Source organism: Bos mutus, chromosome 8, assembly GCF_027580195.1.
Source record: "Bos mutus isolate GX-2022 chromosome 8, NWIPB_WYAK_1.1, whole genome shotgun sequence".
NCBI lineage: Eukaryota > Metazoa > Chordata > Mammalia > Artiodactyla > Bovidae > Bos > Bos mutus.
In genome coordinates, this window is record NC_091624.1 from 10161577 (window position 1) to 10174901 (window position 13325).

Genomic DNA, 13325 nt, shown 5'->3' on the forward strand with positions numbered 1-13325 from the left:
TCCTTGAATGTCGGGCAAGGCTTTCCTGACCTTCAAAGCCACAGCTTGCCTGCAGTCGGTGCCAGAGATGCCTTCACTCCTCGGGCCTCCTTTGAATCTCCTCCCTAAGGGGTAGTCACAGCCCTAAGAGGAGAGCCAAGGGCTGGTGAGGATGGAGAGAGGTACCTTCAGAACACCCCACCCCACCCCAGGAAGGGGGCTTCTCAGCAGTGACATCATTAGTGACTCCAGAGGCTCTGCCTGAGGGCTGTAAAGACACTGAGCCTGCAGCCATTCAGGTCAGCTTTCAAGAGCCTGCTTTCAAGGCCCTGGGGTGGATTTTGGGGACCCAGACAGCCATTCAATTCTAGCCCTACAGGGGCTCACCGTCTAGGATGAACAGAGACAAGTGATGAGGCAACTCCAGGGCTGGGGCACCTGAGCACAGAACTGAGAGGGCCCAGAGAAGAGCCCTCCTCCAGATTTGGGAAGTCAGCAACGGGCTCTTGGAGGACGCACCCCTTGACCTGAGTATCAAATGTTAAGGAGGAGATGGCCAAGGATAGAGACCCAGGAACTGTGTTTCAGGCAGAGAAGAGTGTATGCAGAGGCCCTGGGGTGGAAGTTTCCTGCCTGGTGTGTATGCGTGGGCAGAGACAGGGAGGAGATACGAGGATAATGAGGCTGGAGAGGTCTCTGGAGACCAGGTTCTAAAGTTTTCTGAGTGCCCTCATGAACACAAGCATGGCTGTCACCCACAGAAAGGCTGGTGAATTAAATTCTTGGGAAAAATAATGGCAATGTACCAAATTGAGTACATTAAATCCTATTTTTAAAACTCAGAGTCTGGGAATTTGATGACTGATTATTCAGTAAGGAAGGCCTTACTTATCATTTGTATATTAGGAGTTTGAATTTTGTTAAATTTTTTATCAATTCATATGATCGTATGACTCTCTTCTTTACCCTGTGAATGTGGTGGCTTACACTGATCGATTTTTGAGTATTGAATCAGCTTCACGTCACTGGGATAAACTTCACTTGGCAATGATGTATAATTTTTAAAATATATTGATGAGTTATATTTGCTAATATTTTGTTAGGCATTTTTGCATCATATACATAAGGAATATTGATCTGTAATTTTCTTTCTTTCTACTATCTTTTTTGGTTTGGGTATCAAGGTAATACTGGCTTCCTTAAAAAAATTGAGAAGAGCTCCCTTCTCTTCTATTTTCTGGAAGGGATTGTGTAGAATTGGCACTAATTTTTCTTTCAGGCGCAAGTGTATTTTAAGCCTCTGAAACTTGTCTGCTACCACCCCATTGGCCAAAACAAGTCACATGGCTACTCCTAATGTCAAGGGTGCAGAAGGATGATCTGCCTCTGTGTATTTCACCAGAACTAAGCTCTTCTCTCCAGGCTGCAGGCACCCACAGCCCATGGGTCTTCCTAGAACCCATATCTGATTGACTGGGCGCTCCCAGGAAGGACTTTTGAAGACTGTATCTGTGTAACATCAGTTCAGTTCAGTTCAGTTCAGTCGTTCAGTTATGTCCAACTCTTTATGACCCCATGGATTGCAGCACACCAGGCCTCCCTGTCCATCAGCAACTCCCAGAGTTTACTCAAACTCATGTCCATCGAGTCAGTGATGCCATCTAACCATCTCATCGTCTGTCGTCCCCTTCTCCTCCTGCCCTCAATCTTTCCCACCATCAGGGTCTTTTCAAATGAGTCAGTTCTTTGCATCAGGTGGCCAAAGTATTGGAGTTTCAGCTTCAACACCAGTCCTTCCAATGAACACTCAGGACTGATCTCCTTTAGGATGGACTAGTGGGATCTCCTTGCAGTCCAAGGGACTCTGAGGAGTCTTCTCCAACACCACAGTTCAAAAGCATCAATTCTTCTGTGTTCAGCTTTCTTTATATTCCAACTCTCACATCCGTACATGACCACTGGAAAAATCATAGCCTTGACTGGACGGACCTTTGTTGGCAACGTAATGTCTCTGCTTTTTAATATGCTGTCTAGGTTGGTCATAACTTTCCTTCCAAGGAGTAAGCGTCTTTTAATTTCATGGGTGCAGTCACCATCTGCAGTGATTTTGGAGCCCCCCAAAATAAAGTCAGCTACTGTTTCCACTGTTTCCCTATCTATTTGGTATGAAGTGATGGGACCTGATGCCATGATATTAGTTTTCTGAATGTTGAGTTGCAAGCCAACTTTTTCACTCTCCTCTTTCACTTTCATCAAGATGCTCTTTAGTTCTTCACTTTCTGCCATAAGGGTAGTGCCATCTGCATATCTGAGGTTACTGATATTTCTCCCGGCAATCTTGATTCCAGCCTGTGCTTCCTCCAGCCCAGCGTTTCTCATGATGTACTCTGCATATAAGTTAAATAAGCAGATGACAATATACAGCCTTGATGTGCTCCTTTTCCTATGTGTAAGTAACATAGGTATGCTCGATTTTAAGACTTATATAGCTACACAGTGGGGTTCCCTGGTGGCTCAACAGTAAAGAATCTGCTTCAACGCGGGAGACTGCCTGCAATGCAGGGGACACAGGTTCAATCCCTCGGTCAGGAAGATCCCCCTGGAGAAGGAAATGGTAACCTACTCCAGCATTCTTGCCTGGAGGATCTCATGGACAGAGAAGCCCGGCGGGCTACAGTCCATGGGATCCCAAAGAGTCACACACAATTTAGTGACTAAACCATCACCACCACCATAGCTACAGTACTCAAGACTGTGTGGCATGGATGGAAGGATAGAAATGTAAATCAATGAAACAGAACAGAGAATCTAGAAATAGACCCATACAAGTATGGCCAATTGATTTTTGACAAAGATGTAAAAGAAATTCAATGATAGGATGGCTATAAAAAAAAATTACAACAAATCTTGGTAAAGATGTGGAGAGATTGGAATGCTTATGCACTGCTGGTGGGAATGTAATCTGGTAGTTTGGCAAGTCCTCAAACGTTTAAGCTTGAGTTTATGACTCAGTAGCTCCACATCTAGGTATATACCCAAGAGGACAGAAAATGTATTTCCACACAAAAACTTGTACATGAGGGTTCATAGCAACATTGTCCATAATAAACAAAACATGAAAACAACCCCAACATCCCTCAGTTGATGAATGGATAAATAAAATGTGGTATAGTTTGTCATATTTGAAATGTGATATGTGCATTGGAATACTATCAGGCATTAAAAAGAGATGAAGTACTGATCCATGCTATAAAACAATGAATTTGAAAACATTATGCTAAGTGAAAGAAGTCAGACAGAAAAGACTATGCTGTAGGATTTCCACTTATGTGAAATGTCTAGCAAAGGCAAACATGTAGAGATCGAAAGTAGATTCCTGGTTGCCCAAGGCTGGGTGGGAAGGGATATGGGGAAGGGATATGGGGAAGGGAGTGACACCTAATAGGTGTGGACGTTTTTTAGAGGCTGATGACAATGTTCTAAAATTTATTGTGGTGATGGCTGTACAACTCTGTGAATATACTAAAAACCATTAAGTTGTATCATTTAAATAGGTGAATTGTATATGTGATTACATCCCGATTGAGTTGTTATTTAAAAAAAAAAATAAATCAGTGGATGAAGGATATTCTTTCCAATAAATGGTGCTGGAGCAATTGTATGTCTTTATGCAAAAAATAAACCTCAACTTAAATCTCACATTGTGTACAAGAATTAACTCAAAAGGGATCATAGATGTTACATGTGAAACTATACAACTTTTAGAAGAAAACATAGGAGAAAATCTTCAGGACCTAGGGCTTGGTGAAAAGTTCCTAGATGTAACACCAAAAGCATGATCCATAAAAGAAAAAAGAAAAAAAGGTAAATTGGCCTTGAACAAAATCCAAAGCTTTTCTTTGAAAAAGATGCTATTAGGAGGATGAAAGGACAAGCTACAGATGGAGAGAAATTATTTGCAAATCCGATATTTTGCTAAGTATTCATACATAGAAAACATACATGGTTTTTCCAGTGGTCATGTATGGATGTGAGAGTTGGACTATAAAGAAAGCTGAGCACCGAAGAATTGATGCTTTTGAACTGTGGTGTTGAAGAAGACTCTTGAGAGGCCCTTGTACTGCAAAGAGATCCAACCAGTCCATTTCAAAGGACACCAGTCCTGAATATTCATTGGAAGGACTGATGCTGAAGCTGAAACTCCAATACTTTGGCCACCTGATGTGAAGAGCTGACTCATTGGAAAAGACCCTGATGCTGGAAAAGATTGAGGGCAGGAGGAGAAGGGGACGACAGAAGATGAGATGGTTGGATGGCATCATCGACTTGATGGACATGATTTTGAGTAAACTCCGGGAGTTGGTGATGGACAGGGAGGCCTGGCGTGCTGCGGTTCATGGGGTCGCAAAGAGTCAGACACGACTGAGCGACTGAACTGAACTGAACTGAACATACACTGAATATATAGAGGGGCTCTCAAACTAAACAGTGAAAAAGCAAACATTCTGATTAGAAAATGGGCAAAAGACATGAAGAGATATTTCACCAGAGGACATACAGGTGACAATAAGTACGTGAAAAGATGCCCAATATCACTAGCCGTTAGGGAAAAGCAAATAAGACCTGGGTGAGACAGCACTACATACCCGGTGGAACAGTTAATATAAAACGTAGGGCAACATTACTTGCTGGCTAGGATGCAGAGACCCCTCACAGTCAGCTGGTAAGAGACAGTTTGGCAGCTTCTTAAACATTAACTCTGTATTGGGACTTCCCTGCTGGTCCGGTGGCTGCGACTGTACTCGCGATGCAGGGGCCCGAGTGCAATCCCTGGCCAGGGAATTAGATCCCACATGCTGCAACTAAGCCTTCTCATGCCACAACTAAAGATCCCACGCGCCACGACTAAGACCTGGTGCAACCAAATAAATAAACTGTTTTTTTTTTAATTACCTCTATACATTCTTATGATCTACCAACGGCACTCCTGGACATTGATCCTAGAGAGATGAAAACTTGTGTCCACACAGAACTCCCTCCACGATGGTTCATAGCAGCTTCCTATGTAATAGCCCCAAACTGGAAATAACCAAAATGTCTTTCCGTACGTAAATGGTGAGACAAACTACTATTCATGCATACCAAAGAACGCTACTCACTCAGCAATAAAAAGAATTGAACTATTCACACAGGCAACAGCTCAGGCGGATCTCAAAGGTTTTACAGTGAGTGGAGAAGACAGTCTCAAAAGGTCACATGCTGTGTGATTCCATTTATATAACATCCTTAAAATGACAAAATTATAGAGATGGAGAGCAGACTAGTGGCTGCCAGGAGTTAGGGATGGTGGAAGTGGGGCAACGAGTGTGACTATAAAGGGAGACCTTTGCGGTGAAAAAGCTCTGTATCTTGATTGTGGTCGTGGTTACACAGTCCACACGTGGGATAAAGTGACACGGAACTGGACACACACAGAGCAGCAATGTCAGATTCTGGTTTTGACCTTGTACTATAATTAAGTAAGATGTAATTGTTGGGGGAAACGAGGTGATGGACACATGGGACCTCTCTGTACTATCTTTGCACAATTTCCTGTGGATATATAATTATTTCAAAATGGAAAACAAAAACCTCTTTCATGTCGATGAGAACTTGCCCCAGGTAGGTTGGTGACCTTTCTGCTGAGGGGCAGGGGCACTTGGAGCAGAGCCGAACTCAGCCCACGGTGAAGAGCCAAGTCCAGCCCAGCTCCTCCTGGATCAGCCGACTCTAGCTGACCTGTCAAAGGATGAGGGCGCATAAGTAATTGGTGTTTTAAAGCTGCTGAGTGTTGGAATGATTTGTTTTGCAGCATAAGCTCGATAATAGCTGATAACACACACCCACTTGCCACATCTCCTCTCCACTGCCCTAAGAGGATGGATGTCTGTGGCAGAAACACCTTGTGGTTCCCCAACATCTGCTCTACACATCTGTTACCCCAAAGTAATAGGACCTCTGTTTTTTATCTGGTCATATGGCTGTCTGGATTCAGACTACATTTTCCAGCCTCTCTTGTAATGAAGGGTGGCCCTGTGACCAAGTCCTAGCCAATGTGATATTAGAGAAAGTTCTATATGACAGTTTCTGGGAGCCTTTTCTCAGAAATCATTGACATCCACCTTTTGCCCTCTCTTTCCTACCCCTTCACCCTCCCCAGATGCAGATGTGATGGCTGGAGCTCAAGCAGCCGTCTTGGACATCAAGCAGAAGTTACAATTTGAAGATGGCAATAGTAACAAAATAGATGGAACTAGGGTTCCCAATGATCATGGAGATGCCATGCCAACCCGAGGCTGCATACATATCAATTTCCTTTTCATAAGAGAGGTTACAAAGTTCTATCTTATATTTCCTGTCATGCACAACAGAACTCAATCTTCACTTATTCAGTAGCTTCTTACCTTTTTTCATGAGCTCATCCTGTGCACCTACTAACCATGGTAAGGACTACTATATGTCTCCCACCCTTTGAGTAAGTATTTATTAAGCACTTACTATGTGTCAGGCAATGTAATGGTTCTGGGAAAATAGTAAGGAGCAACACAGACATGGTCTCTACCCTCAAGGGCTTTGTAGTTGAGAGGAAAAGACAGAGAGCAATGAAATGAATGCACGTGTATAAGTAATTACCATCTATGATAAGTGCCTTAAAAGAAAGGCACAGGCACTTTGTGAGCAGACAAAGGCCCTCTTCTTTGGGGCCCTCTTCTACTTACAGCTATCAAGGAAGGCTTCCCTGAGGAAGTGACATCTAATCTGAGTTCTAGGGGAAGTGCGGTTAGGAATATAGCTTAGTGCTTGTTGCTTAGGCTATCACATCATTCAATCAACTGTGACCTGACTGATATTAGTAGATATTCTGTTTGGAAATATCCACTGTTATTTCATGGAAAACTTTGGTCCCTGATACGCATTGAATTATCTTAATAAAATGATTAAAACTGTTACTTGTATATAATCTAGTGACAAAAGTGGTTGCAATGTTTTCTGGAATAAATGTTATGATTTAAGCCAAAAAAGGAAAAAAAGAAAAGGTCTGCCCTCAAGCCAAGGAGAATCTGAGTCAAGAACCCCCAATCGAAGCCACTAAACTTCTCAGACTGGCACAGGTGAGGCTGCCTGGGAGTTAGGGTTGGGGTCCCAGTTCCTACTCAGCCAGCACACCCTTGTCTACTTTCTCTAAGCCCTAAGTTTCTCACTTGTGAAATGGAAACAATACTCAGACCTTCTGGAGGCCGGGTGAGGGTGAGGCATGGAGCGCCCTGGGGGTAAGGCCTGAGCTGCCATTTCTTATCTCCAGCCTGAGCCTGCCCTCCCCCAGCCCCAGCCGTGCCTTCACTCCCATCATGCTGAGCAGACTCCTTCATCTTCAACTTGTCTCCTCCAACCCAAGGGAGGGGCCCCCCTGGGGGCAGGGGGCCCAGGATACCCCCTCCCCTCCTTCCTGGCTGACCAGGGAGAAGACAGGAAAAGCCAGATGTTTCACAGATGTTGCAGACTGTAAGCAAAACAACAGCTCAGAAGCACCTTCCCTGAGGCCCCAGGGTCTATCGCTTGAGGGACTGGGAGCCATGAGGGAGAGGCAGGGGTGAGGGCAGTCTTCGCAGGAAGAGAGGTGAATCAGAGAGCTTCCAGGGTAGGATGTGAGCAGGAGGAATACAGGGAGGAGGAGCCAGGCAGGGAGTCGGGGAGTAGGGAGCTCAGGGAGTTTGGTGGGGGCGAGGGGGTGGGAAGGAGGGAAGATGGCTAACTGGGTGAGCCTGTGGGGGCCTGGCTGAGCAGGAGGCCTCTGGAGGCTATTGCTGACCTACCTCCTTTGCCCCACCTCCACCCCAGGATCCCACTTCACTGGGGAAGAACTTTAGAACCAAGAGGCTCCCAGGTGCTCCTGAGCCACCTCTGGAGGTATTGAGCTCCCCATCACAGGAGGGATGCAAGTAGAAACCCAAGAAGGGACCCAGGCACCAGCCCGCAGTGGGATCCGGATGGTCTCTTCCAGGTTGGAGAGTCTAGGAGGCCGTATCTGCGCCCAGCCAGGCCAAGAGGCCAGTAGCACGAAGGACTTGACTGGTTCACAACAGAGCTGGGTGACGTTGCCACAGGCAGGCCAGGGCTGAATCCCCTCCTGCTGGTATCCACCGCAAGGCACTACTGTGCTGCCCTCTCCCCTTTTCACCCTCCACACCCAGTTTGCCAGCTGACCCCAGCTGCCCGCAGCCAGGCCAAGACTGGGCAGCAGTACAGGGACAGACTGTTTGTGACCTACTCCCTGGAACAGGCTGGCTTCATTCTCCAGCAAAACCATTCCTGGAAGGACGGGGATCTGGGGTCTTCAGGCTCCCCGTCCACTCTAATGAAGGTAGAGAGTGAGCTTGGCCACTTCCCCATGACCCTGAAAGTGACATGGTTGATGGCAGCTTGTGCTGGAGGAGCAGGTCCCTGTGCCAGGCCCTGGGTTCAGCTAGCTGCAAACAGCCTCACTGAGTCACTGCCACTCTGAGGTAGGTGCCAATCTGCACAATTTATAGATGAGAAAACTGAGGCAGAGAGGCTACAGGATTTTTTTTTTTTCTCCAAAGATTTGCAGCTTGTAGTAAGTGGCAGAACCAGGGGCTAAGTGAATCCTAGAGCCTGACTCCAGGGCCTGGGCCTTGCACCTCTACACGTTTGCTGCTGCCCTCCCTCTGCCTCAGTCTTCCCATCTGTGAGATGGGAAGGGAGCTGGACAGGACGTGGTGACCTCACAGCTCTCAGATCCCACACCTTGACCGGCCTGGGGTTGCTAGATGGAGACCACATGTGAAAGAAGAAATGGGGAACAGTCCAGACACCATACGGGTAAGGGGACTGCGGCCTAAGGCGGTGAGGGCTGTGCCCAAGTCCCTCGGGAGTCCAAGTGGGGGTAGGGCAGGCAGATCCAGGCGCTTTTCCAGGCTGCTCTCCAGCTGTTCTGTGTAGCCAAAGCAGCTTGGAGGCCAAGGGCGCCGGGTGTGAGTAATGGAAACCAGGCAGTGGGGCCTTCCGAAATGGGAATTCCATCTGCCTGACTTGGTTCTCCTGGCCTGAGGTTTCCACGGCAACTTGGGAATGGGAAAGATGGAGGGCCCAGCCCAAGGCTGACTCCCTGGAACCTAGGGAAAGGGGAAGGTGAGTCTCCTCCCAGACCCAGGGTCCCCTCCTCACCACAGCAAGGCCAGGTGAGCCCAGACCCTGAAGCCCTGAGTGCCGATGTCAGCTCTGCGGCTACCATTCTGGGGTTGCAGTCCTCTCTGGGCCTTAGTTTTCCCAGGTGTCAGGTCCCCAAATCTCCAGGCCTGGATGACACCTGAGAATGTCATCCCTCACTCTGATCCAGGCGCACATCTCTGTCCCCCATCCCTCTGGGTCATCAAGGCACTGGCAGCTCAGCCCTGAGAAAGCCCTTCACCATTTACGAAGCCAGACAGGGTTCCCTGGCCAGGCCCCCGGCACAGGGGAGAAGACCCAGCCCCACTCCCAGAGGAGCTCACACACCGGTGCTGGGGGAACAGGCTGCAACACTTATTAAACACCTATTGTTTGCCTAGCCCGACATTAGGACCCCAGAGACCACCGTTTCTGATGTTCTCCATGTGCAGGGGGATCCTGGGGTGTCCTTGCCCTGGGTGACCAGCAAGGGAAGGCAGGGAGGAGAGTGGCTGCATAGCCCCCTATCCTTTGCATCTCCAAGTCCCCAGTGGGCAGCCCTGAACCTGAAACCCCACACAGGAAACAAGCTCCAAAGAGATGGGGTCCTCCTGCAGTGACTCTGTCTGCCTTCATCTAAGTCAGCCCAGGCAGCCAGTCCCCACCTCAGGCCACACCCTAGTCCCTGCCTCCAGACCCTCGCAGGTGGTACCTGTGGGCATCAGGGGCAGCTTTTGCATCAGCTTGGCCAGGCTCTCTTCCACCTCTCTAAGCGAGCGGTCCAGGGCCTCCTCTCAACCTGGCCTTTCCTAAATGTGTATCTCCTGTTAGGTACAGAGGGCAAGTCTCCCTCAGGGCCACAGAAGGACCCGTCCTGTCACCTCCTGAGTTCTTTCTCCATTGTAAAGGCCTCCGTGAGCCTACCTGCCTGCAGCTGCCACCCTGCCTGAGATCCTGACCTCACCCACCTCCACCAACCATCCCTGTGCTCCGGTAAGTTCCCCTAGAATCTCAGAGTGTGGCAGGGCAGAAAAAAGTGGAGGAACTTGCTGAAGGTCACATAGCCAGTTAGCAGCCCAGCTAGGACTCCATCCAGTAGCCAGCAGAGGATGGCAATCCAGAGAGCAGGTTGTGCAGTCAGATAAGCTTAGGCTGAGCCCCTTGCTGGCTGCCACCTGCCAGCTGTGTGACCTTGGACAAGTCGCCTTACTTGCCTGGGTTTCACATGCCTCATCTGTAAAATGGGGATAACCACCACCTCCCAGGCTTGTGGGGAAGATGCGATGGTAAGTGGAACAAGCTTGGCAGAACTCACGCACAGAGGCGGCGACTGATTGTCAGGGAGCAGCACTGGCACCGGGTGGGAGGCAGGTGATGGCAAGAGAGGAGAAGCGTGATTGGCAGCCCCCATCCCAACCCTCCCAGCCCCAGTGACCCTGGGAAGCCTCGGAATCAGGAACGCACAGAAAGGGTCAAGAACAAAAAATAACACAGGCCTTTTATTTGCTCCAGAACTCGGCCGCTGTGTGGTCTGAGGGTGCCATGCTTTCCCGGGGCCCCCCGGGGGACCCCCCTCACTCAGGTGGGGCTGGATTTCGGTGTGAGGTCAGACTGCAGCCCCCACCCGTCTGGGCCTTATCGGTCCAGCAGGCCCAGCTGCCCGCCACGGGGCTCGGGACCACTGAATCCCCTGAAACTGGAATATGGTGCCCACCTTCTCAGCAAGGCGGCTTTTTCACAAGGCGTTGGTTAAAATATTGCACTTGTAAAGTAGGAAAACTGATGAGGCAAAGGTTTCCTATTACAGGACGACGTGCCAAGCATCCAACTACTGTTTAAATAAATAAAACTCAAGGCAGGGGTCCGAGCTGTGAGCCCCAGCAGCTCCCCCGAAGAGCCCCGGAGCTCAGGCCTCAGCCCCTGCCCCGCCAGCCAGTTCTTTAAGGAACTTGGTCGTTGCGAAGTCTCTGCAGCAGGGAGCAGCAGCTCCGGATCTGTCTTAGCCCAGGCCCCTGACCTGCCCAGGCCCTCGGGCCCCCTCGTACCAGGGCAGCGGGGACCCAGTGGGGCCAGTCCCTCTACTCCTCCAGTGGCCTGGGCCTCTCTTGGTCCAGGCCTCTCATCCAAATGTCCGTCTGTCTGTCCGGACGCAGCCTCCGGGGGCTTGCTTGCCCCCTCTGTCGCAGGGGGGAGGGAGGCAGGTGGGAAGGGGCCCAGCCTGCCTGGTGTGAACACTGAGCTCTACCCACGTGGCCCCTAAAGCGGGGGACTCATCTTCTTCTGGTTAATGAGGTCCAGGTAGAGGTCCGAGCGGAGGAAGCGTGGGTACGAGTCCTTCTCCATGAGCCCAAAGATGCGCTTCTGTGCCAGGTCGAAGCAGCCCCGAGTGACACTCTGCAGGTTGTCCTTGGTATGCTCCCGTGTGTACGAGTCCAGGTTTACCTGCGGGGCGGAGGGCAATGAGGTCAGGGCTGCCTGCAAGAAGCTGCTCCTAGGGGCCGGGGGCCGGGTCAGGACCTGCCCAGCCTCTCATCTCCAAGCCCTTCTACTCCACATCGTAAGGTTCAGAGGGGAACCCCATAGGTTAGCAGAGTCAAGTCCTGGTTCGGTCACTGACTGGACGGGTGGTAGAGTTTTTAGGGCCTGAAAATATCACCTCTAGGGTCAGGCTACCTGGGTTCAAATCCCAGCATTGCCACATGTTAGGTGTGTGACCTTAAGCGAATCGCTTAAGTGCTCTGAGCCCTGGCTGTCTTAATTATAGGCTGGAATAACAGTACAGTCCTCAAAGAGCTGTGAACATTAAGCATCACCATCCATTTATTTAAAAAAGATAACGCCTGGCACACAGGAAGCACTCAGTAGACATTAGGCTCTCTGAGACTTTGTCTCCTCATTTTAAAAATGAAAATAATATTAAAACCTATATTACAGGTTGTTGTGAGGGGTAAATATGGCGCTCATCTGTGAAGGGCTTTGCATGGGCCTGGCACCTAGCAGCCCCTGACAGTTGCCATTTGTGTTATCAGTCAGGATTCTGTTCTTCCCGGGAACCCCAGCCTGCTTCCTCTTCACCCTGAGCACTTGGCCTCTAAGAGTCACTCTGGCCTCTCCCCTTGCTGAGCCCCTCCTTGAGGCTTCCAGCCAGCCCCCTCACCGAGAGGCCGCTGGGCATGGGGACGGGGGCCTGAGGGCCCAGCCCAAAGCCCTACCTCCTTGCACGCCTGAATGGCGATGTACTCAGCAAAGATCTTCTTGGCCTTGGCCGCCATCTTGGACTGTGACTTGACCTTCTTGAAGTCCTCGCATGCCAGCCAGAATTCCAGGTTCTCCTCACTAAACTCAGTGCGGAGGAAGGCCTGGAACACCGCTAGACCGTCTGTGAGGAGAAGCCCAGACCCTGAGGTGAGAGGCCAAACCAGCCCCTTCTGCCCTCAGGCCCCCCAGCGGACCCTCTTGGCTCATTCTGGGTGCAGATGCTGAGGGCTTAGTAAGGTCACCCGCTCCTGAGACCCAGGAACCCAGGATATGGTCCCCACCCCTACACTGCCTCTTCATGGGCCTTGGCCAGGTCCCTCCCCATCGGTGCCTCAGTTTCCTCATCTGTCAAATGGGAACCACCTCCTGGATCCTAGTGAGGATCAGAAGGGGTTCCCGTCCGCGAGATGACAGGCACATTTGGCCCCGCGTACGCCCTCAGCACATGGAAGTGTTTATTGTTATTCTGGGAATATGGGTCTGAGAACACAGGTCCCAAAGGCCTCCAGCAGGCAGTGCCAGCTCTCATGGACAGAGAGGGGCTGGCAGCAGCAGGCTCCAAGGCCAGACCAAGGGCCTCAGCCCTTCCCAACAGCGGGGACACAGGACTGGACCCAGGAAACAGGGAAAGGCAACCTCTCTGGGGCCAGATGCACTCTGAGCCTGGGAGAGGAGGAGAGGAGGACGGGGGACAGGACACGGAGAGGGAACAGGCCGGGTGGCCCCACTTACACTTGTGGACCAGTAGCTTCTCCAAGGACTCGCCCCACTTGAGCGCTTCCTCTGAAGTGGGCCTGAGGGGGAGGCAAGGGGCACCGTGAGGGGCCAGGAGGCTCAAGGAAGTGAGCTGACCCCTGTCAGCTGTCCTTGGCCCCAGAAAG

The 13325-nt window shown here is 50.1% G+C and overlaps 1 protein-coding gene across 7 annotated transcripts in view; it reads right to left on the reverse strand.

Annotated features, from left to right (window-relative positions):
* Positions 1-10658: 10658 nt before the first annotated feature.
* RGS3 (regulator of G protein signaling 3) overlaps positions 10659-13325 on the reverse strand; it is a 139513-nt gene continuing 136846 nt past the window's right edge. For all 7 annotated transcript variants that reach the window (XM_005902468.2, XM_070375050.1, XM_070375052.1 and 4 more), the window contains 3 exons: positions 13177-13238; positions 12399-12565; positions 10659-11628 (listed from right to left, as the gene is read on the reverse strand). In XM_005902468.2, coding sequence (XP_005902530.1) covers positions 11443-11628; positions 12399-12565; positions 13177-13238 — 415 coding nt within the window. In that variant the 3' untranslated portion in view covers positions 10659-11442. The remainder of the gene's footprint in view (positions 11629-12398; positions 12566-13176; positions 13239-13325) is intronic.